The sequence below is a fragment of the Haliotis rufescens genome, unplaced genomic scaffold (assembly GCF_023055435.1).
Source record: "Haliotis rufescens isolate VD_foot unplaced genomic scaffold, xgHalRufe1.0.p SCAF_14, whole genome shotgun sequence".
NCBI lineage: Eukaryota > Metazoa > Mollusca > Gastropoda > Lepetellida > Haliotidae > Haliotis > Haliotis rufescens.
In genome coordinates, this window is record NW_025963824.1 from 30,124,804 (window position 1) to 30,151,941 (window position 27,138).

At 42.2% G+C, this 27,138-nt stretch overlaps 1 protein-coding gene across 12 annotated transcripts in view; it reads left to right on the forward strand.

Moving 5' to 3' along the window:
• The first annotated feature begins 847 nt into the window (after window positions 1–847).
• LOC124143326 (protein couch potato-like) overlaps window positions 848–27,138 on the forward strand; it is a 193,639-nt gene continuing 167,348 nt past the window's right edge. For 8 of the 12 annotated variants that reach the window (XM_048395271.1, XM_048395274.1, XM_048395272.1 and 5 more), the window contains exon 1: window positions 848–1,276. In XM_048395271.1, the coding sequence (XP_048251228.1) occupies window positions 1,169–1,276 (108 nt within the window). In that variant the 5' untranslated portion in view covers window positions 848–1,168. The remainder of the gene's footprint in view (window positions 1,277–27,138) is intronic. The other 4 variants (XM_048395268.1, XM_048395276.1, XM_046512247.2 and 1 more) reach the window with 1 other exon arrangement.

Consider the following 27,138-nt stretch of genomic DNA (forward strand, 5'->3'; position numbering starts at 1 on the left):
ATAGAGTCTAGCTCTTACAATGGCGAACTCCGTGACCTGTCGCTTAGATTGGCATGTACATGCGGAGCGTGTCGAAACTAAGCATCTTCTATAAGCATGTTTATTATCAAATGATGACAAAATTTTAAAACAAGTTCGTCGAAGGAAAATTCTTGTCAGGGAATAATTATGGACAGCTGACGAGCCCAGTTATATTTTAAACAGGAATTTACCTGATCACACAGGTACATTGTTCCGTGAACAACGACATCAAATGCACCGAGGAGCGCACTGCGTTAATTAGCTCCGTCAAGCTCCAGTCACCAGGACACAAACAAAGGGAGCCGGGTGCTGATCGATATTGCTTGCAAACCTTCGTGTACATCTTCGCATTAACTTTCAAAGCACGTGTTGAAAAACCTAACACTCCAAAATCAATAACCTTGTCTAGAGTCGGGCTGAAATATTTTCGATTTTTTTTCCGCCGAGACCAGTATAGCTATTCTGAACAGCATGGTGCGGTCCGGGTCACATCTGGGATATAAATTAGTCTAAATGTCAGCAACTGTGTTTTAGTTTTCTTTGTATTTCTGATAATTATCCGACCTCATTAGCAACATTGCAGCTCGGTAAGGGGGCGTGTATGTGTCGCCTACATGTAGCATGTCAGAAAATCACGTCTCTCGTTCAAGTGTAGACCAAACAGAGGGGATTTTCCTCATAATCGGCTAACATTTTCCTCTCAGGTTGATAATCGCGTATTTTTTTCCTCGTTGAATGGCCAATAACGATAGGCGAGCTTAACGCAAGACAAAAGCAGCTCGCGCGGGGTCAGAGGTCGCCAAAGCATGCCGGGACTGACGTGTGACGTCACTGACTGAATGTGCGTGCATTTGAATAACAAAATAAATCGGGAGGTGTACGAGTTGGCTTGATAGACTGTCAGTTACACTAACGCCGACCTGTTACCCACATGAACTATTCGGATGTAGCTTGATGGAACACTAGCTTCCCTCTATCCTTTTCTCCTCACAATATATCTTCTGTTCACCATCACACACGGCTAGCTAGCGGTGAGCACTCGGCGCGGTGGGATTCCCTGACTATATCATTGCTGTGATATCGTCGAAAGCTTGGACACCGTAGCGCCTCATCACGACTATAGAGGGGTTACCGAGCCTTGAACACTATGAGATCTAATGAAATGGCGAACCATACTACCACTGGGCTTAACACAGACACAACCATAGCGCTATCACAGAGCATGGATTCTGTCAACACTACACCAGAAGAAGAGGTAAGCTTATTTCAGCTTTTACTACCCCAGGCGTGAGATTCCGTCACCCCCAGGGCTGTCGCTGCCCCCGTGCCTACCCCAGAGGCGTGCGGGCTATTTTTGACAACTCACCACGTGAATTTCATGTAGGGGGGCGTTTTACAATGACCGTGTTGAAAGGTAGGAAACCTTATACTTTTGATGTGAGCTGGCGATATCTCGTGTTCAGTCAACTGTTGAAATGCAACAATTTCACGTGATAGAAGCCGTTTACACGCTGTTGTTAGTGTGTTCCTTATATTTACGTTGTGTAACAATGTTTATTCTAAATAATACGGCCATGGTTCCCCATTTAACTCTATTTTGATGTTAATGCTGTGAATGCTCATTTACATATTTTCACCTGTGGCGTAAACAGGTGTATATAGTGATAAAAGACGGGACTCGGTGCACAAGCGAACGCCCATTTCTATAGAGAATATCGCCCACCGGTTTATCTCTCCACAGCTCAGGCGAAATTCCTAAATTCATAATCGTCTCTCAGATTTATTATCGGCTTGTATTAAATACTGTACAGAGAATGAATGACTGCTCAATAGTCTGCCATCGACAATGCTAAATCTCCTCGTTCGAACGAGCGAGGCTTTAGGCCGGTACATGTTCACACAACCATAAAAGATTACATGAAATCGTCTTTCAGTTGGGGGTCGCATTAAATGGACAAGTTTATTGGAATGAAACGAACAGGGTTATAAAATAAGCCTGGCTTCATGAACTACTCGACCGGCCACTTTCACAAACCAGTTTCAAATTCCAGTTCGACCGTTCGCGATTGGATTACACTGTATGTGATTGTTTGGTTCTAAATTCTTTTCTCGTTATAGGGTATGCGATAGTATGTTCGTCCTTGCGAACAACAAGCCTCACAATTATACTCTTTGAACTTTGAAATTACGTGAAACGGCGACAATACTTGCTTGCTACCCAAAGTCCATCTCTTATTGTTCTACAGCATCTCGGCCGTTAGCCCCGAGTCGTGTGTAATCTTGCAGGGGCCACGCCCCCTATTATAAACACTTATCAGCGGAGAAGTCGGACAACAACGTTTCGTCCACCAGTGTCATAATAAACACAAATAATATTGCAAATTTCTTGTTATGAAGAAATTATATCAACTATTTTATGTCTGTCGCTACGTGGAGTTCAGACCTCGTTAAACTTTAATGTGACACTTGACACAATATCCCTCCTTATGTCCGTCGTTATCTCTCTCCAATACAATAGCTATTGTGAAGTGATTTGTTTGAAGGAGCAAGTATTATCTATTGCGGGGATTTCGTCATGGGCCTAGAAACGACAGAGTATTAAGACTTAAATACTGGAATAGCCAAAGGTTGAAACAGCCGTTGTTGAGCTCGAAAATCCATATTAACTTTGAATTAGACATTATTTTCACCAAACGGAGAGAAACCTTCAACCTACAACCAACAGATCACTCATTGTGTTATCATCTGATAGTGCTGTGCTCAAGCTGTTGCCGTGGTTGAATAAAGCGTTCAGGGCGCATATAGGTGTTTTGTAGCTTTTGTTAGTTACATCCATGAAATTACTTCATTCACAGTAAAATAGTAACGCAAGAGACCATCCCCATCAATACATCCAATGCTATAGTATATACACTCACAAAAATGCGAATCTTGTCAGCCAAAATGGCTGTAAAAAAGATGGAAGTGATCTTTTATGTTAACTGTTAACTGACAATTTTCCCCACACGTTCAGCAAGTTGATATTGATGTACGATATAGGAATGTTATCATAAATAGACAGGGGAATAATTAGGTTCCTGGTGGTGCTAGGTAATGCGATACGGGTAAAATGTAGAACATATTGCTACAGTTATATATACACTTGTGCATGCTAGGATGTGCATGGAGGAACTGCTACATTGTGTAGAACATTGTTACATTTTGTGACTCATTGTTACATTCAGTGTTGGATAACAGTTATAACATCCTTGATATAGTTACATGCAGTTTGTGCAAGGAAATGCGGTAAAAACACGCTGGAATTCGTTCAGAAGAAACTGCCGTCCGCGTTTCATTATGCGTATGATAACGCGAGTTTTCTCCCCTATCGTTGTGTTAATTGATGGCTGGATCTCAGATTTGTCGGAATTATTTGATACTATCTCGTCGATCGATACCGATTATTTTCAATTATCACCATCGTGCTGTTGAATTGTGGGTGGAATTTTCTGCGTGCATTCCCAGGCACTTGGTAATGCATCTGATGTTGATAATAATTGAAGAACGACGCCGATCTTTCGTTTGGTTTCATGTTGTCGGAAATTTATAATTAATTTACCAGAATGGTTTCAATCGATGTTATTTTAAGAATGACCAGCCATTGTATGCTGTAGTACAGATATCTACTCTGGTAAAGCCGTTACAGATATTTTGATATCTATAAACAGCATCCCTTTGTTGGAATGGGAGATAGTTTTAGAAATACATTCGGGAAAGAATGTTATCAACGTTTTAATTAAACCTATCAATTGTGTGTCTTTGATTTCTACAGATAAAGACTAAAGATTACACTCATGTCAGTCTGTTTTGTGGCGTGTGCTTTTAGAAAAAAACCTAAATTAATGTAGAACACGAAAGAGTAGAGACAGATTATCAGATTCACTGCGTAGTCGTTAGAAGTGGTTAATCGAAATCACACACCCAGCCTCACATTATTTACAGACAAGTATTATTCAACAAAATATGTTTTAGTTCTCGATTCGACAAAATGGTATCCACGTTTTCCTCAAATCAAGATAAACAATTCCCCACACAACTGCTATCAGCAGCCACGTCATATGCTAAAGCATCGGAGATAAAAAGCGCCGGCTTCTGCTTCAGTTATCGCAATTACATGTATTGAATATTGTCTTGATAAATGAATGGAAGCGAGACAATGTTAGCGAAGCAAGCGTCCATTAGAGAGTACACAAATGTCCACTATCCTCGTGATCGCTGTACAGACAGGGAAACAGGTTAGCCGAGCTCCATACCTGTCAGTTAGGAGGTCGGTCCTGTCGAGAGCTACCTATTGATCAGCCCACTATGGCGATTTGAAAGACTGCTCGTCCAGATCGAAAAGAAGGCCACTGTTCCAAACACACAGGCCCTTTGGAAAGTCTCGTGCGGCGATTTTTTTATGTCGATTCGAAAGAGCAGGCTATTATGTTCGGGAAAAAAGCTACGGTATTCATTTTATTACGAGTATCGAATACCGACTGTCATTATTATGAAGCGACAGGGAAAACATTGAGCGCGATAGCTGCTTGGGAATACAGTCCACTGTCATTGCAGAGCGTTCAATCGAAACGGTTCCAGCCGCACTCATTTAACCCAGAGCATCGTCAGAAACAGCAAGTCTGCTGTGGGTCACTGGTTCCTGACCCAGAGCTTTTCATACACAGTTCCTGAACAGGTCGAACGTCTTTTCCTCCACATAAGTCGGGACGAGGTTTGCCATGCCAGACCCTTCATCTGGGATAATTCAGTTATGATGAGAATTTGTTCACGGCCGAGTAGAAGAAGCCGTGCGTTACGATAAATACCCACCCCCGCCCAGCGCAAGTCGGTAGCTCCAAGACGCAACGACCTGCATTGCAACGAAAACGATTTTCACAAGAGAGGTCACAAAATCGTTAGTTTCCCACATTATTTCTCGGATCACACGACTTCACTTGGCCCCGGGTTTCAATCTTTATATACACGATGAGGGGAATTGACCTCGAAAGAAAGTAGACCTGAAACTGTCCTAAAAAGAAATAACCCAATACGTCGTCTCCGAAATCAGCTCCTTGGGAAAACCATCTCTCGACTTAAAGGAAAACCGTTGATCCGACGAGAGGGATGATAATTTACTCGTGTAATATATCAACGCATATCTAATCTTGCGCATGAAAATCAATCGTTAAACTCCATTAAAACTCACGCTAACCAGGTTGTGAGAAGGTTAGTTTTGTAACTCATCTTGCGCTTAATACGTTATAGAAACACGATTATGCTTTCTCCACACGACACAACAGTTATGTTTATTCCACATTAAAGGGTCCATGATTTGAAATTAGACCCATGTAGGTAATGAACAGTACGTTTATATATATCAATTTATTTCCTTCCTTAGAAACAAGCCAATATGACATCGGAGTCACAACATTTGCGTCGTAGGAAATGATGATAAAATATACATGAACCAAGTCGAGCATTAACACGGTGTTGAAACACGATATTCCCCTGTGTGAATAAAATTTTAATTGTACACGGTCGGGGCAGGAAAGGAAAAATCGCAGCCCCTACCCAGCGTATTACTTAATTTACACAGGGTATTTTTCAAGGGGTCTTTGAAAATGTTGGGTCAGGGCAACACTATGAGAAAACATGGCCCCGATCGAGGAATGTCTCCTCGTTGAAACTTGTCTTGAGCGAGCTAATTGATTCGTGTAACCATCGTGTATGCTAATATAGAATGTTATCGACTGGTTTACCATTATTGAAAACACGTATAAGTATTAATACGATGATCATTGGTGATGAGTCGGTACATTCACGGGAAACAAGCCCAGTGAGACGTTTCTTATCACGATTTCAATAACTTTCAAACATGTTTGTCAGTGAATGTATGCTATATCAACCCCGCCAGTGCGTTACTCGTCCATTATATCTCCTTTGTCAATTAAACGTCGAAAACCGATTGAGGAAATTGCTACATGAAGCAGATATTTAATACATTCAATAAATAAATTGCAATGCCTTGTTTTATCTGTGAACCCACGATGTTGGCCAAAGTTTTTGTTTGTTGTTTAACGCCACACTCACCAATATTCCATCTATATGACGACGGTCTGTAAATAATCGAGTCTCGACCAGAAAATCCAGTGGTTAATATCATGAGCATCGATCCACGCAAATGGGATCAATGACATGCATCAACCAAGTCAGCGAGCCAGACCACCCGATCCCGTTAGTCGCTTCTTACGCCAAGCATAGTCGCCTTTTTCAGCAAGCATGGGTTGCTGAAGACCTATTCTACCCCGGATCTTCACGGGTTTGTTGGCCAAGGATAGTGTAAACATGTAATAGAAAAGGATCGCTCATCGCGAGTACTGAATACTATTTTCAGATCCCGAGCGTGTCAAAGTAATGTTTTACTCTTGCTTGTCATTATCACGAAGGCGTAGACAGAAGACATTAAGACCCATGCAAATACATATTTTACAAATGAAGTGAAAACGTATGTGTTGTTTTCAAAACGTTCAGTTAAAACAGTTTCTGAGTGTCGGGCCCAATTGGAGATGTGCAAAAGCCTATTATATATATTTTATGATATTGCTGCGGTGGCTTTATGTAATCGTATGAATAAATATTCACTTGGAACATATCTAAACAGGTCTGATTTATGTTGTCGGTCAGTCATATAAACAACATGGCGACGACCTTATGCCTCTCTGTAACAAATATAGATATTACTCTACCACATCTTAAGTGACGCGTAATACCAAAACACTTCACATATTTGTTAAGTCACAAATCCTTGAATTTATAACACTATCTAACATGTCCCAACACTGGTGAAAATATTTCGACTTCGGCATCCCAAGCGTGGGAAAAAGCCTCTTTGAGATGTCGGCGAAACCATCAATTCCCCCGCATTGCATGTGTTGAGGCGAAGGTCAAAGGCGCGCACGCATCCCGCGGGTTTTCCGTGTTCAGTGCAGCCGGTGAAATTGACATCATACGGTGAATATGACATTATTTCATTCCGAGCTATCGACAGAGCAATTGGGCCGGGTTTGGGGAGAAAGTGGTTTTGATGAATATAAAAACAAACATTCGGGTCTTGTTAAAAATAGGAAAGGCTAGATTGCGTGAACCTGACTCATATGGGACTTAAAACCTACCGTCCGTGAAAAGGGAATAATTGTGCTTTCGCCGACACGCCATCAACAGATTCGTGAATGTAATTTATTTGACAATATTCAGATTAATTCCATTATTCTAATTCCTTTCACTGTGATACTGCTAGATGTTATACATTATTAGTGCTGGGGTTTATTTGACTATTTCCCTGACATCTGTTGCCAACTCCGCGTGGATGCTGTTTCAAGTCTCCGCTAAACGGCATTTGGACTTTATTTAAAGTAGATCCGGGATAGAATAGGTCTTCAGCAACCCACGCTTGCCGTAAAAGGCGACTATGCTTGTCGTAAGAGGCGACTATGCTTGTCGTAAGAGGCGACTAACGGGATAGGGTGGTCAGGCTCGCTGACTTGGTTGATGCATGTCATCGTATCCTAATTGCGTGGATCGATACTCATAACGTCAATCACTGGATTGTCTGGTCCAGACTCGATTATTTACAGACCGCCGTCATATAGCTGGAATATTGGTGAGTGTGGCGTTTAACAAAAAACAAACAAATTATATAAAGTACATTTGATAATTCATGGCGCTAATCAAACACGTTGAATGGGGCATTGAACAGATAACGGTGCTATAACTGTGCTATAAGTCACTCATATACGATTAAGATTATATGGAAATATTTTGGGATTACTAAGTAGTATTTGGCCAAGCAGCAAGATGGAATATTGTCGATGTGTCGTAAAATATTCTCACTTTTCAAAATGTATCATGATCTCTCAAACACGCACATTCAACCCATTGCTGATATTTCTCTCATGCACCAAATCATATCAACATTCACAAAAATGCCCCAGAAAACTCATCAGCATCAAGCAGCCCTTGGAGATGCTGCTTCACACTTGCTAATCGCCGAGCCGTAGAAGGATATCCTGTTTATAAGGTACAGCTGACCCCCATCTCCACCCCCCCTTCCCCTCTCCCACCCACCCACAAGCGTCAGATAAAGCCGAGGGAGAGGCCTCGCTTGCCGACAGTATATCCTCTTAATTGCTACAACATGTAATATTCGCGAACGTATACCGCCGAACGCCATGGGTTGGGAGAAGAATGCTTGTACCCTGAGCTCGTAAAGAATGAAAATTGACGCTAATTGTGTAATCCTGCTAGGTGAAATTCTTCTAATGAAGTAATGAGTTTAATAGTTAGCTAATCATTTCCCGAGAGCAAGTACTTCGATAGCTGTGTGTTGAATAGGAAAGGATTATTTCAATGCGTGTCCAGATGTGTGCAGCGCATGCGCAGCCCATGATAACGTACACATTCTGAATATTTCTCGAGACTTTGGAAATCTCGGATTTCCTGTTGTATCGAATTTAATAGGGTCTGCTATGCTATAATGTGTATCTGTGACGTCATAAAGGGGAGGTAACTGGACTTGGTTATTTCCTGGAATGCAACAGAATTTGTTTTAAGTCATGTTATTACATATCAATTATCATCTAATGTTTTTGAGTGTACATGTTTTGAAGCAAAGCCCCCTCGTAAATTATATAATCACAATAATTTATCATCTTTCCTGTGCAAATAATCACTGAGGAAAATTATTTAGCTCATACATTTCAAACAAAATGCAACGTCAATATTTAAGGCAAATGAAACACCCAGTTATCGTGATTTGAGGAAAAGAATGATACTAAAAAAGCATAATATGAATTTTATAATGTATGTTTAATATGTAGTTTCGGTCGAGTTATCTATATTATCAGTTTAATATGCAATGTCGGTCATGTTATCGGCGGGAACAAATATTGCTGTGCATTCAGTGTTGAATCCTATCACCCAGGAAAACCTGTACTTTCCTTCTCCGTCCTGTAACACAACGCCCGACATAGGCCACATTAAATTAATTATTAGATTCTCGTCAACGTCCGCCTTATTACCAAACGTTTTCGTTTGTTCGTTTGTTTGTTGTTTTACGCCGCACTCAGCAACACTCCAGCAATATGACGGCGTTCTGTAAATAATCGCGTCTGGACCAGACAATCCAATGCTTGACATTATGAGCAGCGATCTACGCAATTGGGATACAATGACATGCATCAACCAAGTCAAGGAGCCTCATCTCCTGATCTTACAACCGCCTCCGTGGTCTAGTGGTAGAGCGTCCGCCCGGAGAGCGGAAGGTCCGGGGTTCGATCCCCTGCCGCGTCATAACAAAATACGTTAAAAGATGGTACTTGTTGTTACCCTGTCTGGCGCTCGGCATTTAGGGGCTAAAACAAGGACTGGTCGGCTCGGAGTCAGTATACTGTGTCTGAGTGGGGTATTCATGTTAAACTGCGGCATGGTATCTCAGTGGGCTAGCACTATAAATCGGCATCAGTCCGGACTAGTACAAGCAGCCACACAAACACACACACGTACATGCACGTCGCTATATAAGTGCAATAATCTTGGACGCGACGTTAAACCCCATTTCACGTAAGATCACCACCTCACCTGATCTTACAAGCATAGTCCCTTACGACAACCATGGGTTGTGAAGACCACTCCAACCCGGATCTTCATGGGTATCGGGTTGCATGTGAATCTCACTAAACACAAGTTACTCACATGCACCAGCTCGAAGTCTTGAAACATGTGAATGAAAACCAAATATTTAATTTGTCATAAAGCAGAGTGTAGATTCAAGGGGAAGGGTATCCTAGTCACTGTCAGTGTTTATGTTCAGGGACGAGGAAAACTGTTTATTTATACTGTTGTGCAGTGACAATGAACTTTAAATTTCCGGAATACACAGAAAAGCCCCCGTAACCTCAGAAAGTGCTTACAACAGATGCGGGTCCAAGAATCGCGTTATTTCACCACAGCTGTGGAGATGTGTTGTTTAGCCCTTTTCCGATTTTTTTGGATGAGCAGAATATCTGTAAAATCACGACACAGGATGAGGAAGTTCCGAAGGGTAAAAGTACAGGAAACTTTGTCAGATTTTTTTTTTTTAGATAATTTATGTCTTCAAGAACTGCAATCCTATGCTGTTTTGAGGTTCAAGTTTTTACATTTAAAAAAAAATATGTTCATCTGTTTAAGCTTGAAGCCTTTGAAAGTATGACATTTCTGAACTGATACGCGACAGAACACACAGGAAGGGAATTCTCGTTTTCTAAAAAAGCGATAGATGGTGTTGTAGAAACACGGAAGTACTGTCTAGTGTTAAACACCTGACCTTTGTTAGTCTTACCAACTTTGGAAACGGAAACTCCCGTGAAGAGCCGGGTTAGAATAGGTCTGCAGCAAACCACGCCTGTCGTAAGAGGCTACTAACGGTTGTCAGGCTCGCTGACTTGGTTCATACAAGTCATCGTATCCCAGTTTGGTAGTTCGATGCCCATGATGCCAATCACTGGATTGTCTGGTCCAGACTCGGAGAGTGCGGCGTTACACAACAAACAAACCACGTCCAGGGCCCCGTTCCACAAAGTGATCTTAGCGCTAAGTCGGTCGTAACTCTCATTCTTTAACACTGACTTACGACAATCGTAGCGCTAAGATCGCTTTGTGGAACGGGGCCCTGGACCGCTGCTCATGGTGTCTACCACTGTTTGTACTCGATTACTTACAGGCATGGCTGCAACATTGTTTGTGATGTAAAACAACATTCACTCACCATATCACAACGTGAGGAAAGGGTCAAAGTGTTTACATTGTTGTTTAACGCCGCACTCAGCAATATTCCAGCTATATGACGCCGGTCCCTCAATAATCGAATCTGGACAAGACAATCCAGTGATTGACATCATGAGCATCTATCTCGCTGTTGGGATACGATGACATGCATCAACCAAGTCAGCGAGTTTGTCCGACCGATCCCGTTAGTCGCCGCTTACAAAAGGCATGGGTTGCTAAAGACCAACCCTAACCCGGATGTTCAAAGGGCAAAAGCGTTGGTATAACCACCTTGTTAAGACGGCGCCCAGTTACTAAACTGGGTATTTGTGTGTGTTCAGTCGTTACAGATATAGTGTGTAACCGTTACCCACTAACATTACGGTTTAATGACCAGCAGGAATATTTCCTTCTGAATTATTTGGTGCAGCGTTAACTGCTACTAGACGAGGATGTATTGTACAAATTGAACGGCAAATTCCTCCAGACACTGAAGTAACGACCTTGTTCCCACGGGCGCATGCGATTTCCTCCCAACAATTTTTCAAGCGCCAATGTGTCAGTTAGAATTTGCCTTTCCTCTGGACAGTACGTTATGCATTATATACCCCTGGTATAGATGAACAGTCCTCTAATCAATATTAACCGATAATATCCGGCTTTAACATTGTCCACTGTGCCCTAATTTGAAAGTCATATGTTATCGAAACGAACCACATTAGAAGAATATTTGCTATTAAATATCATCGTAAACGTTTGCCCCAGGCGAAACGAGGGACGTGCATTAAGAAATGAAGACGAAGGGCTGTATTTTTTTATTGAATGATGTGTGGCATGCCGTTTGAAGGGGAATATTTTTCTGGATATTCTGAATGAACGGTTTTAATCATTACCTTGATGCACTTCGCGATTAGTTTTCTCGGTGTTGTGATAAATACATGTTCCGTGTGTCATGAATGCGGCTTGTCCACGTCACCTCGACAGCCTCGTGTGGCAAGTCTCTCGTGGACGCGAACGCCATCGTTGTGACCCGCTGTGTGGGGAAACATCTAGACTAGACTATATTAATATGCACTTTCCCCAAGCATGTTTGTGTAGCTAGTCGCCTGTTTATCCCTATTCACTCTTGTCGGGACAAACTCCCCTTGCTTCTAACCAAACACGATCAACCGTGTACCAATCGGAAGACGTCGGCTGTTTGCGCGTTCCGTTTTATCCGAGGTTTATCTGTGCGATCTGGTCCCCTCTCAATGTTGACACATTCGATGGTAAGTTTGATGAGTCCACGTGCTGAGGCGTTTATCGACACATTTTAACCGTTTGTTTGAAAAACACAGCTAATGTTTGTTTGATAATCTTACAATACCTTCCTCCACAATTTCAATATTGCCTGCATGCGCATTTAAGGGCGTTTATTATGGGGGAATAAAGTTTCGAATCGTCACCTGTGTTGTCACTGACCTGATGTTTTCCGGCGGTTATAGGGATGAGCCGACTCACATGAAGATCGATAGCTAAAATGTGACTGACCTCGATAGTCCTCGATTATATTCCCAATCTATTATGCTAAATGCAGTAGTTGGAGTCGTACGCCACCAAAAAATTCGACTTGATTCCGAACCGAAACACATGGCGCTCAAAATAGCCGTCCAATCAACCTACTCTCTTGAGCGATATAAATTCTGTGCGAAGTTAATTATATGATTAATGTTGATTTTGTGACGTCACTTCCGAAATGAAGCTGTGGTGGCTAATTGCCCCATTTATCACACTGGTATTAAGTTATATAATACACCTGATAACTGCGAATGCAATGTGGCCTGGTTGATTATCACCGTTTGGCAAGGATCGTTGCATTGGCTGTTTATCACTGGTTTCCAAGACTACGTCACTGACAGGCCTTGGATATATCTGGAACACTGCGGCTTAAAACGATATTCATAGTTAACCTCCAAACGCCCCTGCTGTTCGGCCCTGCCGGCTGAATGCTGCTAAAATGTTAGAGGTGTCATATTCACACGGGGGTAACTTATTTGTTTGTTGTTTAACGCCGCACTCAGCAATATTCCTACTATGTGACGGCGGTCTGTAAATGATGGAGTCTGGATCAGACAACCCAGTGATTGACATCATGAGCATCGATCCACGCAAATGGGATACGATGACATACATCAACCGAGTCAGCGAGCCTGACCAACCGATCCCGTTAGTCGCCTCTTACGCCAAGCATAGTCGCCTTTAACGGCAAGCATGGGTTGCTGAAAACCAGCATGGGTCGCTGAAGACCTAATCTAACCCGGATCTGCACTGGCCCGGTAGCTTGTAGTCACACTTCCTCGTCACCACGACCATGGTGTCAGTCATAACATTTGTATTTCCGAGGCGGAACACGAAGGGATATCCGACTTCTGAATGAGTTGTGAAAGGGGCCATAACCCATGCTTAATCCGTGTAATGCTCACTTGGTTATGTTGGGGGCACGGGTGGCCCAGTCGTCTAAGGCGAGTTGCTTCCCTTGGGCTCGCCAGAAACCTATGATTGTGGGTTCGAATCCCGGTTCGACCCCATTATGTTTCTAGGTTTGTCAGCACCATACCCGTGCTTGTGGGTTTCACCGAGGTGGTAAACGTCCGAGACCTGCATCACTTTCGGCTTTTCTCCCACATTAAGCTGACACGCCGCGATGTAACTGGAATACTGTTAAAAGCGGCGTTAAACCCAACTCACTCCCTCATTTGGTTATGTGGTTAAAGCGTTCGCTCGTCACGCCGAAGGTTCGTGTTCGATCCCCACATGGGTACAATGTGTAAAGCCATTTTTGGTGTCTCCCAACGTGATACTACTGGAATATTGCTGGAATATTGCTGGAATTTTGCTGGAATATTGCTAAAAGCGGCGTCAAACCAAACTCACTCGCTCATATGCATTATTCAGTTAGCAGGCAAACAAGGGGATATTTCAACGACTTGAATCTGACTGGGGCTGCCTGGAAACTTGAGCTGAGGCCCCCTTTAAGTCAGTCCACTTGAACACCAACGAATTAAGATACGGATACACACGATTAGTTTCGCCAGTAATGCAATGCCATCTTTTGAATACGATACGAGGTTATCTGATTTCTATGTAGTGAAAAGGAAATTATCACGTTTCACAACGAGGCAAACGTAACTTGACGAACAGATCCGAATGTTCTTCAGACAGGGGGAGACAATCGCTCCACGATGTTTTCAACTCCACACAGCGCCATGGATTTCCTGGTCAGCGCTCAGGGACGGCGCCGACCGATGACTGTTTATTAGGAGAACCCGGAGGCGTGCAAGGAGTTTTACCAAGGGACACGCACTGGCAAATGTCGTCGCCTGACAATAAAACCACAGCGCCTCACCAGCCCAGAGCACCAGCGGACGTATACTAGCCCCCGGCCCATCTAACACTCTGCAATCCATAATTGAAGTGGGTGCATACTGTAGTCCTTGTCAGTAGAAGCTTGGACTTGCAGGCGGGGAAAAAGTACTGCCGGTGAAAATGCCCTTAATCGCTATGCAAAATCTCTTTTGTTGAATTAACGAAAAAGAGGATCGATTCTGAACCTGTATCTGAACGAAGGACTTGTTTGAGGATCCGATGAAGCTTCATTTCTCCACTGTTTGCTTCCCCCAGGTTCCCGTCGTCCACGAAGGCTGGGGCTTATTCAAGAGCGACCAGACTACATCACCGAGACACGTCTCTAGCGCAGACTGATGAAATTTTGAGCATATATATCTGCCTTTGTTAGAACGCAGGGTTGTTTGATGTCGTACAAAGCTCGACTTCGTTCCGTATCGTTTAGGTAAACATGCACATGCGTAGAGTCTGTGGGCTGCTTGTATGATCTATGGAACGTTTCTACTCTAAAGGATTTAGCGGAAGTATTAGGACTATAGACAGAACATCAAAGAAATCTATGGATTACCGTTAAATTTTCTTGGCGAAGACGTAGAAATATGGTGCCTTTGTGATAATAATGATAATCATATTCATATATGGCCATTTTATCGTTCATTTTTTTACAGATTTGTTGCTGGGGTTATTTTCGTCTTTAAGAAAAGGTATTTCATTTGAATAATTGTATTTGTAAACACTTATTCACTACCAGCGATAACTAAAGGGGTTTGGTCATTCTCGATATCCGTCCGCTATCCAGTGACGATGAGTTAACCCATGGACAAGAGTTGCGTAGATCATGGATTTCTATACATGCTTTGCGACTCTGTGAAGATCCGGGTTACAATTACCGATGATTGGAGTGAGTGAGTGAGTAAGTGAGTTTGGTTTAACGCCGCTTTTAACAGTATTCCAGTTATATCACGGCGTACCCATGCTTGTAAGAAGGGTCATAAACAGGATCGCGTGGTCCGGCTCGCTGAGTGGGTTGATGTAGGTCATCCTATTCCAATTGCGTAGATCGATGCTCATGATGTCAATCACTTGATTGTCTGTTCCAGACTCGATTATCAAAGGACCTCTGTCATATTGATGAGTGCAGCGTTGAACAATAAACAAACAAAACATGCTTTGCAAACATACTTACATGTCTGTTTGATGGGCTTTACTTGACGGATGACAAGGTATACACAAAAATGTTTCATGGATAAAAACTTCTTTTTATGCTGTAATTGCGACGTTTGAGTGTAGATTCTTATACCGTTGTAAGCAGAACCTGGTGGAAGCGCGCACACGCACACACACACACACACGCACACACACACACACACGCACACACACACACACACACACGCACACACCCCCACACACACGCACACACACAGACACACACGCACACACAGACACGCACGCACGCACGCACACACAGACACACACGCACACACAGACACGCACAGACACACACACACACACACACACACACACACACACACACACACACACACACACACATTAGTTTGAAATTGAGCCCAACCAAGATCAAGAAATCACTTTAACCACCCGGACTCTGACTTCGAAGGGGTTAAAGGAATGGTGATTTATTGCTAGTGTATAAAGAGTTATTTCTACTCCTCAACGCAGTGTGATTGAACAGGTTGTCTCAGCCATTAACGAAGTGGTTGAAATCCTTTCTCGATCCCAAACTAAGAAGACGCCATTAGAAAAGGTCTGTTAAATGACCTTTCTTCTCAATGCGGAAATAAAGTTTTAGAGACGATGTAGTAAATGGCATATGATGCTGATTTCTTCGATAACAGCTGAGTGTGTTTATAGGATTCGGCCAAAGAACGGGCACACAGCGGAGCTTGTGAACAAGATAAATCAGTCGACAGAGACATTGTAAAGACCCGACGACAAATGGATTACAATCCAAGATGTTTATCATGCTCAACGAGCGCGCATTCCTTTGGTCTGTGTCATGGCAATTTTGAAGCATTTAGATACAGATTGATAAACTGACATCAGTTTTTGTCTTAGCGATGTGGATTTGTTGAAATTGCTTTCAATTTCAGCTACGCTTTTCATGATGTGGTTCTGTATTAAAGTCCTATATTGACAGACATTGGTTTTGGTATGGAACATCAGTGTCGAATACGCTGATATCTCAACGTGAATTCAAAAGGCGAACCCTGGGTAATCGGGTAATATTGGTCCCCTGTATCCCACGCTTATTACATCCGGACTGAGGCTCGCTGACTTGGTTGATGCATGTCATCGATCCCAATTGCGTAGGTGGATGCTCAAGATGTCAATCACTGGATTGTCTGGTCCAGACTCGATTATTTACAGACCGCCATCATATAGCTGGAATGTTGCTGAGTGCGGCGTTAAACAACAAACAAACATCCGGACCGCCTCCGTTGTCTAGTAGATGGAGCGTCTCCCCGGGAAGCGGAGAGGTTTGGGATGAATACCAAGTCTCGTCATACCGAAATACGTTAAAAGATGGTACTTGTTGTTGCCCTGCCTGGCGCTCGAGATTAGGGTATGTAAGTTTAACTGCGGAACGGTATCTCCGTGGGCCGGCACTAAAAAGCGGACAAGTAATCGGGGCTAGTACAAGCGCATGCGGTGCGTAAACACAGACATACACACAAACACACACTTCGCAATGTATGTGCAATAATCTTGAAGGCGACGTTAAACCCCATTTGACCTACACCCTGACATCCGATCAACGAGGATCACATGGGTACAATGTTCGACCTGGCTCAGAGTGTCCTCGATCCTCATGGCCAGATGATTTTGCCATGATAGAGCGAGAATATTGCTGAGTACGTTATACATGTTCACGTCACGGAAGATTCAACTTGAAACCATTTATCGAATGGGCACTGAGGTGGTAGGTCCATTAATATCTCATGACGCGATATGTGAAAGAGCATGAAGTGATGCCTGTGAAGACTAATTGTCAACCCGGAAGTGCGTAATTACGCAAGACCGGAAGTCTCTTGTTTCACGTGTACGCCCCTCTCATTTGCAACCCATTCCTGACCAACTCATGTTGTTACGAGCCAACCGGAATAGCGACTCGTGCCTTTTTTGCGGCCGGGTTCCGTCTGAGCGCAAACGGGCATTCTTAAAACAATTGTCAACTCGTTGCGTAATGGTTCACATATATTTCCCCCATATATTATCTATATTTCAGATACAATTTGAAGCATATGGGGACGTGCGGAATTATACAGTATGATTGAACACATTTAACTGTGTCTTGGGTATATTTTTATATGCAAGACGTATGTATGGGCTTCTTTGACGAAGAACTTGAAATCATACACGCATTTTGACTGGTTTGTCGTATTTTCCCACATTAGATTCATCGACAGAGGTCAAATCTTTTTGTTAAGGAAAGGGGCGAGTGGTGACGAATGATTTGCAACCATGCAAAGGGCGGGTAACTCTCGACATTTCTCGGCTGTGGCTGCATGACATTTGACCGGAAATATATTTCTTAAGCAGTTGTTATGTCTCGTTATACGAATAATTGGCCACTTATGAATGCCACGTTGTGTGCACGTGAAGTCAAAGCACTTGTCGCAAGCCTGTGTCAGGAGCAGTTGCTGCACGTGTCGAACATTCCAGCGTAACATTGTTTGTTTGTTGTTTAAAGCCGCACTCAGCAATATTCCAGCTATATGACAGCGGTCTGTATATAATCGAGTCTGGACCAGACAATCCAGTGATTGACATCATGAGCCTCAATCCACGCAATTGGAATCGATGACATGCATCAACCAAGTCAGCGAACCTGACCACCCGATCCCGTTAATCGCCTTTTACGACAAGCATAGTCGCCTCACGACAGACATGGGTTGCAGAAGACCTGTTCAAACCCGGATCTTCACGGGTCCTTATGGTGCATTTTGGGGAATTGTGGTCCGGTAGTTTAGGGCACATCAATGTGCTGTGCTAGCCCCGTCAGTATCGTGGGTTCGAATCCCAGATTCGTCCCGATTATGACCCCTGGCTTATTTCCTTGCACATGGTTTTCACGAAAGTTCTAAAACGTATAATACATGCATCACTTTGCCTTTGCCATTATTAAGAGGGGCGGTCGGGTAGCCTAGTGGTTAAAGCGTTCGCTCGTCACGCCGAAGACCTGGGTTCGATTTCCGACATGGGTACAATGTGTGAAGCCCATTTCTGGTGTCCCCCACCGTGATATTGTTGGAATATTGCTAAAAGCGGCGTAAAACCACACTCACTCACTCCCATATTAAGATGAAAGCCCTTGATATAACAGCGTTAAACCAACCCGCACTGACAAATGACACCCGATGACATCCCAGTGCGTCAGTCCAATTGTCAAAAGAGAAAATACGTACTTCCATATCATCAGCTGTATGTATTGACAGAGCACTTTACATGTAAATGCAATCAACATATAGTTTGTGTTTAGAAAGGCCACGTCTATCCTTCGGTCATCGGTAACCATTTGAATAAAGATTATTCACAGGCAATATACAGCTGAACTTTTGATAGGAATATATATTTTATTCCATATGACTAGATATAACTAAAACGAAATCACTGTCACTCTATCATAAATCTAACCGCGATGCGTACGTACTGCGGTGAATAACAATTATCACTCGCCCTCTATCAAACATTAAGTAGTGTATTTTACCGCGATGCGTACGTACTGCGGTGAATAACAATTATCTCTCGCCCACTATCAAACATTAAGTAGTGTATTTTACAAGATGATTGGGGCAGTGGGGTAGCCTATTGGTTAAAGCGTTCGCTCGTCACGCCGAAGACCCGGGTTCGATTCCCTACATGGGTACAAAGTGTGAAGCCCATTTATGGTGTCCCCTACCGTGATATTGCTGGAATATTGCTAAAAGCGGCGTTAAAACATAGTCGCTCACTCACTACAAGATGATCGACAGTCGGGAGACACGGTCTAAGAATAATATCCTCGTGATTATATTGTCAGAATATGGAACATTTAGTTCTTGGGACAATGTTCTTTCCGAGCGAAGTTATAAAATAAGTGCGTGCTCGTTTTCCTCCACAATCGGCAGTCGACTAGGGTAGTTTGTGACTGGTTCCTTTTTTCCCGAGCACCCTGGAAACAATAGATAATGCATCCCCTTAACATTTTTCCTAATTGCAAAACCTTCCTTTCTTTCCGTCATTAGGCATATTGATTCTTGCATCATTATTGTCTTGCTTAATTGCGGTTGATCTACCATTGTCTCCACTACCTCGCTGTGTTTAGCGTGTTGAGAAGACTGATCGTTACGGAAACAGACGAAGAAATCCGAGTGTCATCGTTACCAAGGAAATCAGGAGATGGGTTATTGAGAACGTTGTCTGCGGGATAATGGTCGTTAATTAGTGTGCGGGATGTACTGATGGTTGATCACAGATTAAAACAGTTCGTATACGTGTGCTCGCGGAGTAAACACCTCGCATACGTATTTAGAGAAAGGACCCTCTCTGCCTTCCTCGAAGCACAACGATATTCTTTACATGAAGACGTGTTTTCGGCACATATAGATAAACGTATATTAAACCGACACGCCCTTTTTAAAAGCTTTATATCGAGGTAGGGTGTGCCCTAGACGCATTGTGTTCGTTGTGTGTCTCCGATACTTCATCGAGCCTGCACTGCTACGTTGTAGAAAACAATCTTCGGCACGTTTGGTTTAATATACATAGTGGGGGCGAGATAATAATGACCTTTGTCCCGAGATCTGTATAATGGTACGATTCAGTTTTAATGTTTTAAAGCTTCAATGATAAGTGTGCATGTTTCCATCAAGGCGGTGTTGTTTTAGCGCCCCGAACATGTTGATATGAACTGTCGATGACGGGAACTTTTAATTATTTATACAGCACGTCTTGAAAGATGTTACTATGGCTGTTCGATTCCTTTTATGCGTTGTTGATCTGTGAAGTTTGTTTAGTCCGGGTGGGAGTGGAGGGCGGGTTGTGGATGTCGGGGGGAGGTGGGTGGGTGGGTGGGGAGGGAGGGAGAGAGAGAGAGAGAGTCAGGTGTGAATTGCGAACAAGGTGAATAACACTCATCTAACGGCCGATGTTAGTTGAGAGGTAACTTTGTTTTATATAAATGGTCGATACTGGAGAAAAGGTTGATCAGTGCAACGTAGAGTCTTCGCGAGGAATGGCGTCCCTTTCCTGTGACAATTTCTATGTACTTTCTAATCCCATTATGTTAACATTGCTCTAGGCGAGGGCTCGTATTGTTTCCCTCCTTAAGCGATCTCTGTAATAACCGATTGTCTCGGCAAGCAGCCCGTGCCATAATCCAGACAAAGAAATTAACATAAAATTGCATTCATATTTCGGATCCATATCTCGCGTATGGGATTCTGGATAGACAATCTCACCTTTCAAAAAAACATCATTGTCTAATTACATCCTGGTGCAGCAGTGCGTCTTCGATACACCCTAATTGATTTAGTCTACAATTCATTTATCCCTTTGAAAAACCCGAATTATTGCCTTTGTACTGCCGCAGGCTAAATCGACAATCGGGAGCAACTTGCTGACGTTCATTCCGTCCTTAATTTCATTATAATGGGGGAATAAATGTTTCATAGCCTCGCGTTCCTACACTATCGCCTTTTGTCAGCATCTATGATTGCAGAAGATTTATAACACCCGCTGTTTTCTCAGCCCGTGCAAGGTTGTCACAATTCACAGAACGTCTGTTTCCCAGCTCTCCCAGCAAGTTCGCCTGTCACTCAGCTTTTGTCAATTTCATGTCACGAGACCACGGAGGTGTTTATATCATCTGACGCCCGCCGGTTGATTGTTTCAGTCGAGAGGAAAATAGTATTTATGCATATTTCCACAGGCTTTTGGCGCATTTGCATTGAGATTTGTGAAACATTAATCATATTATTGCCAGAGCTTTCAACTGAAGATACGCGGCGTTTCTCACAAACTCTGGTTCATATGAAACAAACACTAGTACCTAAAAATCATGGTACGATATAGGTGATAGCGTCATTGCCACTATAAATGTATATACACTTAATTCTGACATTCTTATTTATGACCACGGAAATCCAATACAAACTCAAAGTCTGGACCAGCAGGTATTGTCACGCATAGCATTTTGATATGATTAACAAATATTACAATGCATTTACATTCAGAATAACAGTACATTCCCGACTTTGTATAATATTGCTTGAGAACTTGTGTGTGTGTTAGTCAACCTCACGACATGAGGCTATTATTAAGAAGGGGCTATTGTCATCTTTAATTTTTCTTAACTTTTCCTTTGAGCTGGAATGTCTCCATGAGGTAGAATGTCCTTAAAACACTGTAAATGAAATATATAAATATTTACTGTAAGAAGAATAAAGATGCCCTTATTAAAGTTAAGTGACTGCTTTTAAATGGATAATAAAAGGAATCCCAGTGATGTTTTTCATTTTCCCACTCTCGCAAATATAGCAGCTAGCCCCCCCCCCCCCCCCCCCCCCCCCCCCCCACACACACACACACTCCCTGCCCCTCATCCTACACACACTATGAAATTGCTTCCTACTTTAATATGCTTCATTATGCTTCATTATTTAGCCCGTCATGTTTATGTAAAGACTGCCAATGGGACATTGATCTATAATGTAGGTAGTGGGTACATTACTGGGATGCTCTTTGAAATTTAAAGGGACAAATTACCACCCCACAAAATCATTCTATCACTTGAATTATCAACACATGATTTAGTGATATGCCGGAATTGTCAGTTTTACCACACACTGTGCAATAGATTATATTGATGGTTGTCTGGATGAATACAAGGACAGAATGTCTGGCTGCACTGCACTGAAGTCGACTGGTGAAGAACAAAACTAATAAGCTGATCCTGACAACTTCCTGACATCTTCCTGAAAACTGTACTTATGTAATACACGTCTCTTGTTTAATTTTATTTTCAAAATCAGATCAATTCATTGGAAATCCATTTGATATATGGTCCTGAAAGGTTTCAAACAGTGATAAGGGCTAGATCATTGTCAGCCCTTTTAAACATTTCACTATTTTAGCGTTTCTAGTTTTAATTTTTCTAAAAAGAATTGGGGTCTGTCTTTATCTCGATTTGTCTTGAGATTTCAATCTGATAAAATAACATAATCCCGGGAAAGGTGTCAAGGTCAACAGAGGTCACACCTTAGATTGACCCCAGAAGCATCCATGTCAGTTTACCAATGCATGTCCCTGTGTGATCAGTAATAATAAATTATGTATATCTTTGTCAACACCTGTCACTATTTCATGGGTCAAGGTCACTGACGCCAAGGACACTCAAGCACCAATGGTTTACTGTGGCCTATCAATATGAACAGGAGGACTGTTAGACTAACATTTAGTCTCTGAAATCTTATATTACACAATATCCTTCTTGACTCTAAAAATATAAAAACAATTCCCTATGCTGATTGTGTGGAATAGAGCTAGCTTGAGCTGGCTTGACTTGCTTTTGTATGCATTTTAGATTATTTTTTTTTCATAAAATAAATATAGAGCTAGCTTGAGCTGGCTAGACTTGCTTTTGCATGCATTTTAGATTATTTTTTTTTCATAAAATAAATATATTCCACGGTCATGGTGCTGGAAGTCAAATTTCTCAGACATAGACATTGTTGGTAGGGTGTCCTGATGAACTAGTCTTCAGGAAGATAGTATTCCCCACCACATGCTCACACTTGCCTGGTGCTAAGGGGAAAGTTTATTCACATTCATTTCCGAATCTTGACTTCAATGTGTTTTTTTTTCATTTAACTTTTTTGAGAGGCATTTAGAAGTTGGAGTTCTAAGTAGAAATAAGATCTATGGATGAAAAACTTCTTTATTACAATTGTAATAAAGAAGTTGTTATTCCATATGTCTTATCCTTACACTATTTTGGCATTTATGGAAGTGCAGAAGCAAAAACATATATGAGACAATTCTTATGAATAAATTTGTAAATAATAATAATTTCACAGACTGCTTATTCATTCATTAACACAAGGGGGCACGGGTGGCCCAGTCGTCTAAGGCGCCGCGATTCGCTGTGCAGAGTTGCGTCCCTTGGGCACGCCAGAAACCTATGATTGTGGGTCGAATCCCGGTAAAAGATGACTATGCTTGTCGTTCGAGGCGACTAACGGGATCGGGTGGTCAGGCTCACTGAATTGGTTGATGCATGTCATTGTATCCCAATTGCGTGGACCGATGCTCATGATGTCAATCACTGGATTGTCTGGTCCAGACTCGATTATTTACAGACCGCTTTCATACAGCTGGAATATTGCTGAATGAGGCGTTAAACAGCAACAAACAAAACAATAACGCAACACAAACCTGCAATTCTGTTATCAGCCAACCAGCAAACACTAGTTCATTAGTGGGCGTGGCTTATTTTTTTAAGTTATGGAAATATAAACTCCAAAAGAATTCCTTGGTTAGCCAATCAAATGGCACGGAATCACTTGCAAGTTATTCCTTCACATGTGAGTTTGAGTCTTGCAACATGATGAAAATGATTGGGATGCGGAGTGTGGCAGATTCCCGATGTAATGAGATCACAGGGACTTAGCGTGTCATATCTGGCCTTAAGTATCAAGCAATAAGCGGATTAGTTCTTCAAGCTTGTGTGGACACAATGCTGCCCTTTGACCTTGAAATGAGATTATTTCATGTTTGATGTACGAGAAATATGTGTTAAAATACAATGTCTGACTTCTGTCATATAGGTCAATAGAAACATCTTGCTTTGTGTAGTTATTGTGTAATTATTGTATAATTATTACGCCTTGTAATATAGAGCATCTGTACTGTAGACCCGGGGTGGAATAGGTCTTCAGCAACCCATGCTTGTCGTTATAGGCGCCTATGCTTGTCATGAGAGGAGACGGGATCGGGTGGTCAGGCTAGTGACTTGGTTGATGCATGTCATCGATCCCAATTGCGTGGACCGATGCTCATGTCAATCACTGGATTGTCTGGTCCAGACTCGATTATTTACAGACCGCCGTCATATAGCTGGAATATTGCTGAGTGCAGCATCAAACAAACAAAAAACAAAAAAACATCGGGTAAGCCTTAAGAAAAGTTCCTTATCTGTAGCTGCCCTTGTTTCATTGGAATTTGAGTTTATATATTTGTGAATCAGCTGATTGGAAGAAATTGTGCATTTCAACAAACTTGTGTTGAACAAAGTGCACTGGGATACAACATGGCTACATCCCAGTTGAGTTATCAACTTGACAGGTGTCATTTGAGATGTATCCTCCTTGCTTTGATGGTGGAATGTTACAAGTACATCGCTTGTTGGTGTGTTCGCTGGACAGGTTTAGCAGCGTGCAGCAGCACTACAGTAATTAACATTGACATATACACGTCAATTTGAGAATGTTTGTTGAAAAACCAGTTGTTTGAGGACATAGTTTTGACCAGGAATTGTTTGTTCTTTTTCAAAGTTAATGATTTTGTTACTTCGTGAAATTCAAATATAACATGAGCATGAATGCTATCTCTGTTGGAGGTATTGAGAAGTCAGATTTTAAATATTTTTTTTCATTTGAAAGTTTTTTTAAATGTCAAAGGCAGATCATAATACATTGATGCGTAAAATATATTCTTCAGAATCAGATTTGATTAGAAATATTCATTTGTTGTCTAACAAAGAGATAGCTGGGGTAATCTGATCCATGTCACTTTGAATAATAGCTTCAGTCAGTAATTTGTTTTGTATTTATAAATTTGTCACCTTGCATATTTTGGTAGTTTGTAAATTTGATTAAATTGCATGGCTGAGATGATTTTTAAGTGTCTTATAAGAACTGATTGACAGAGTAAAACATAAATCTTGTACGCTGATAGAGAACAGTACTGACAATGTCTGTGTTGATTGCTTGCAATTCTCTAAAGTTTAACACTCTATGGTGATGTTGATTGAATTGCAGTTTGAACAAAGATTCGTGTTTTTGTTTCAAGAGATATTAGAACTACACTGACACTTCCAGAAACAGTTTTACAGAACAGAAGATGTTGTTTTTATCTCTTTATTTTGAAATATATTAAGTGGTGTGAATGTTGGCATTGCTTGCTTGTGCTCTCACAGACTGGTTGCCATGCTTCTCATTAAAACGAGGACAGCCTCCCTGGTAGAGCGTCCGCCCGGAGAGCGGAAGGTCCGGGGTTCGATCCCGGCCGCGTCTTACCAAAAGACGTTAAAAGATGGTACTTGTTGTTGTTAAGGCTCCACATTCCGTCATTCCGACTTTTGTATAACTTCCGGCGTACCAGAAGTATGGTTTTTAGAGTACGAATAAATGGCGACGAGATGTGTTGGTGTCGTTCTCAGTAATAAGGCGTTTTCGTTTGTTCGTTTGTTTGTTGTTTTACGCCGCACTCAGCAACACTCCAGCAATATGACGGCGTTCTGTAAATAATCGCGTCTGGACCAGACAATCCAATGCTTGACATTATGAGCAGCGATCTACGCAATTGGGATACAATGACATGCATCAACCAAGTCAAGGAGCCTCACCTCTTGATCTTACAACCGCCTCCGGGGTCTAGTGGTAGAGCGTCCGCCCGGAGAGCGGAAGGTCCGGGGTTCGATCCCCGGCCGCGTCATACCAAAAGACATTAAAAGATGGTACTTGTTGTTACCCTGTCTGGCGCTCGGCATTAAGGGGCAAAAACAAGGACTGGTCGGCTCGGAGTCAGTATACTGTGTCTGAGTGGGGTATTCATGTTAAACTGCGGCATGGTATCTCAGTGGGCTAGCACTATAAATCGGCATCAGTCCGGACTAGTACAAGCAGCCACACAAACACACACACACATACATGCACGTCGCTATATAAGTGCAATTATCTTGGACGCGACGTTAAACCCCATTTCACCTCACCTCATTAAAGCGTTTCATCGGTATGAACTCCAGTTTGTCTGGTTCAGACTTACCCGGTAACTATTTCTGGCTACAGACTAGCAGATAACGCATCAGCTTGTTCTGAATATGCAGGTTCAATTCCCAAATGGGTACATGGTTTGAACCCGTGAAGATCTGGGGTAGAATAGGTCCTCAGCAACCCATGCTTGTGGTAAAAGGCGACTATGCTTTGCGTAAGAGGCGACTAACGGGATTGGGTGTCAGGCTCACTGACTTGGTTGATGCATGTCATCGTATCTCAAATGTGTAGAACGATGCTCATGATGTCAATCACGGGATTGTCTGGTCCAGACTTGATTATTTACAGACAGCTGTCATATAGCTAGAATTTATGCTGAGTGAGGTGTTTAACAACAAACGAACAGAGAAAATGCAGCTGTGGCAGACAGATTATCGATGTCATTTGATTATAGTATCATGGTAATCAATGACATCACCATGGTCTTCAAAGCATTGTGATGCAATTTCATTTTAGCAATCATGGATGATAAATGTTTTGGTTTTTTTTCTTACTGTATGGATTTATTCAAACATGATTTATCAAAGTTACATATATACCCACTGAACAATCATAAATATTTGATAAATGTTGATCAATGGATGACATCTGTCGATCACCCCGGATTTGATGTCACCTGGTAATAATTTAACGAAAGAAAATAATTCTGTAAAGGCTCATCTCCATGATAATCAGGAAGGCAGATAGAAAGCCTGCTCATGGTGCACAATGACAGTGTGTACCTATGGTAATACTTGAATTCATTGTGGTCTTCTCCGCCGGGGAAATAGCATATCTTATCAAATGATGTACAATGGACAGACAGCGTCTTGTGTGAAACATCTCTATGATAAATGGGAGCCTCACTTCTAGTTAAACA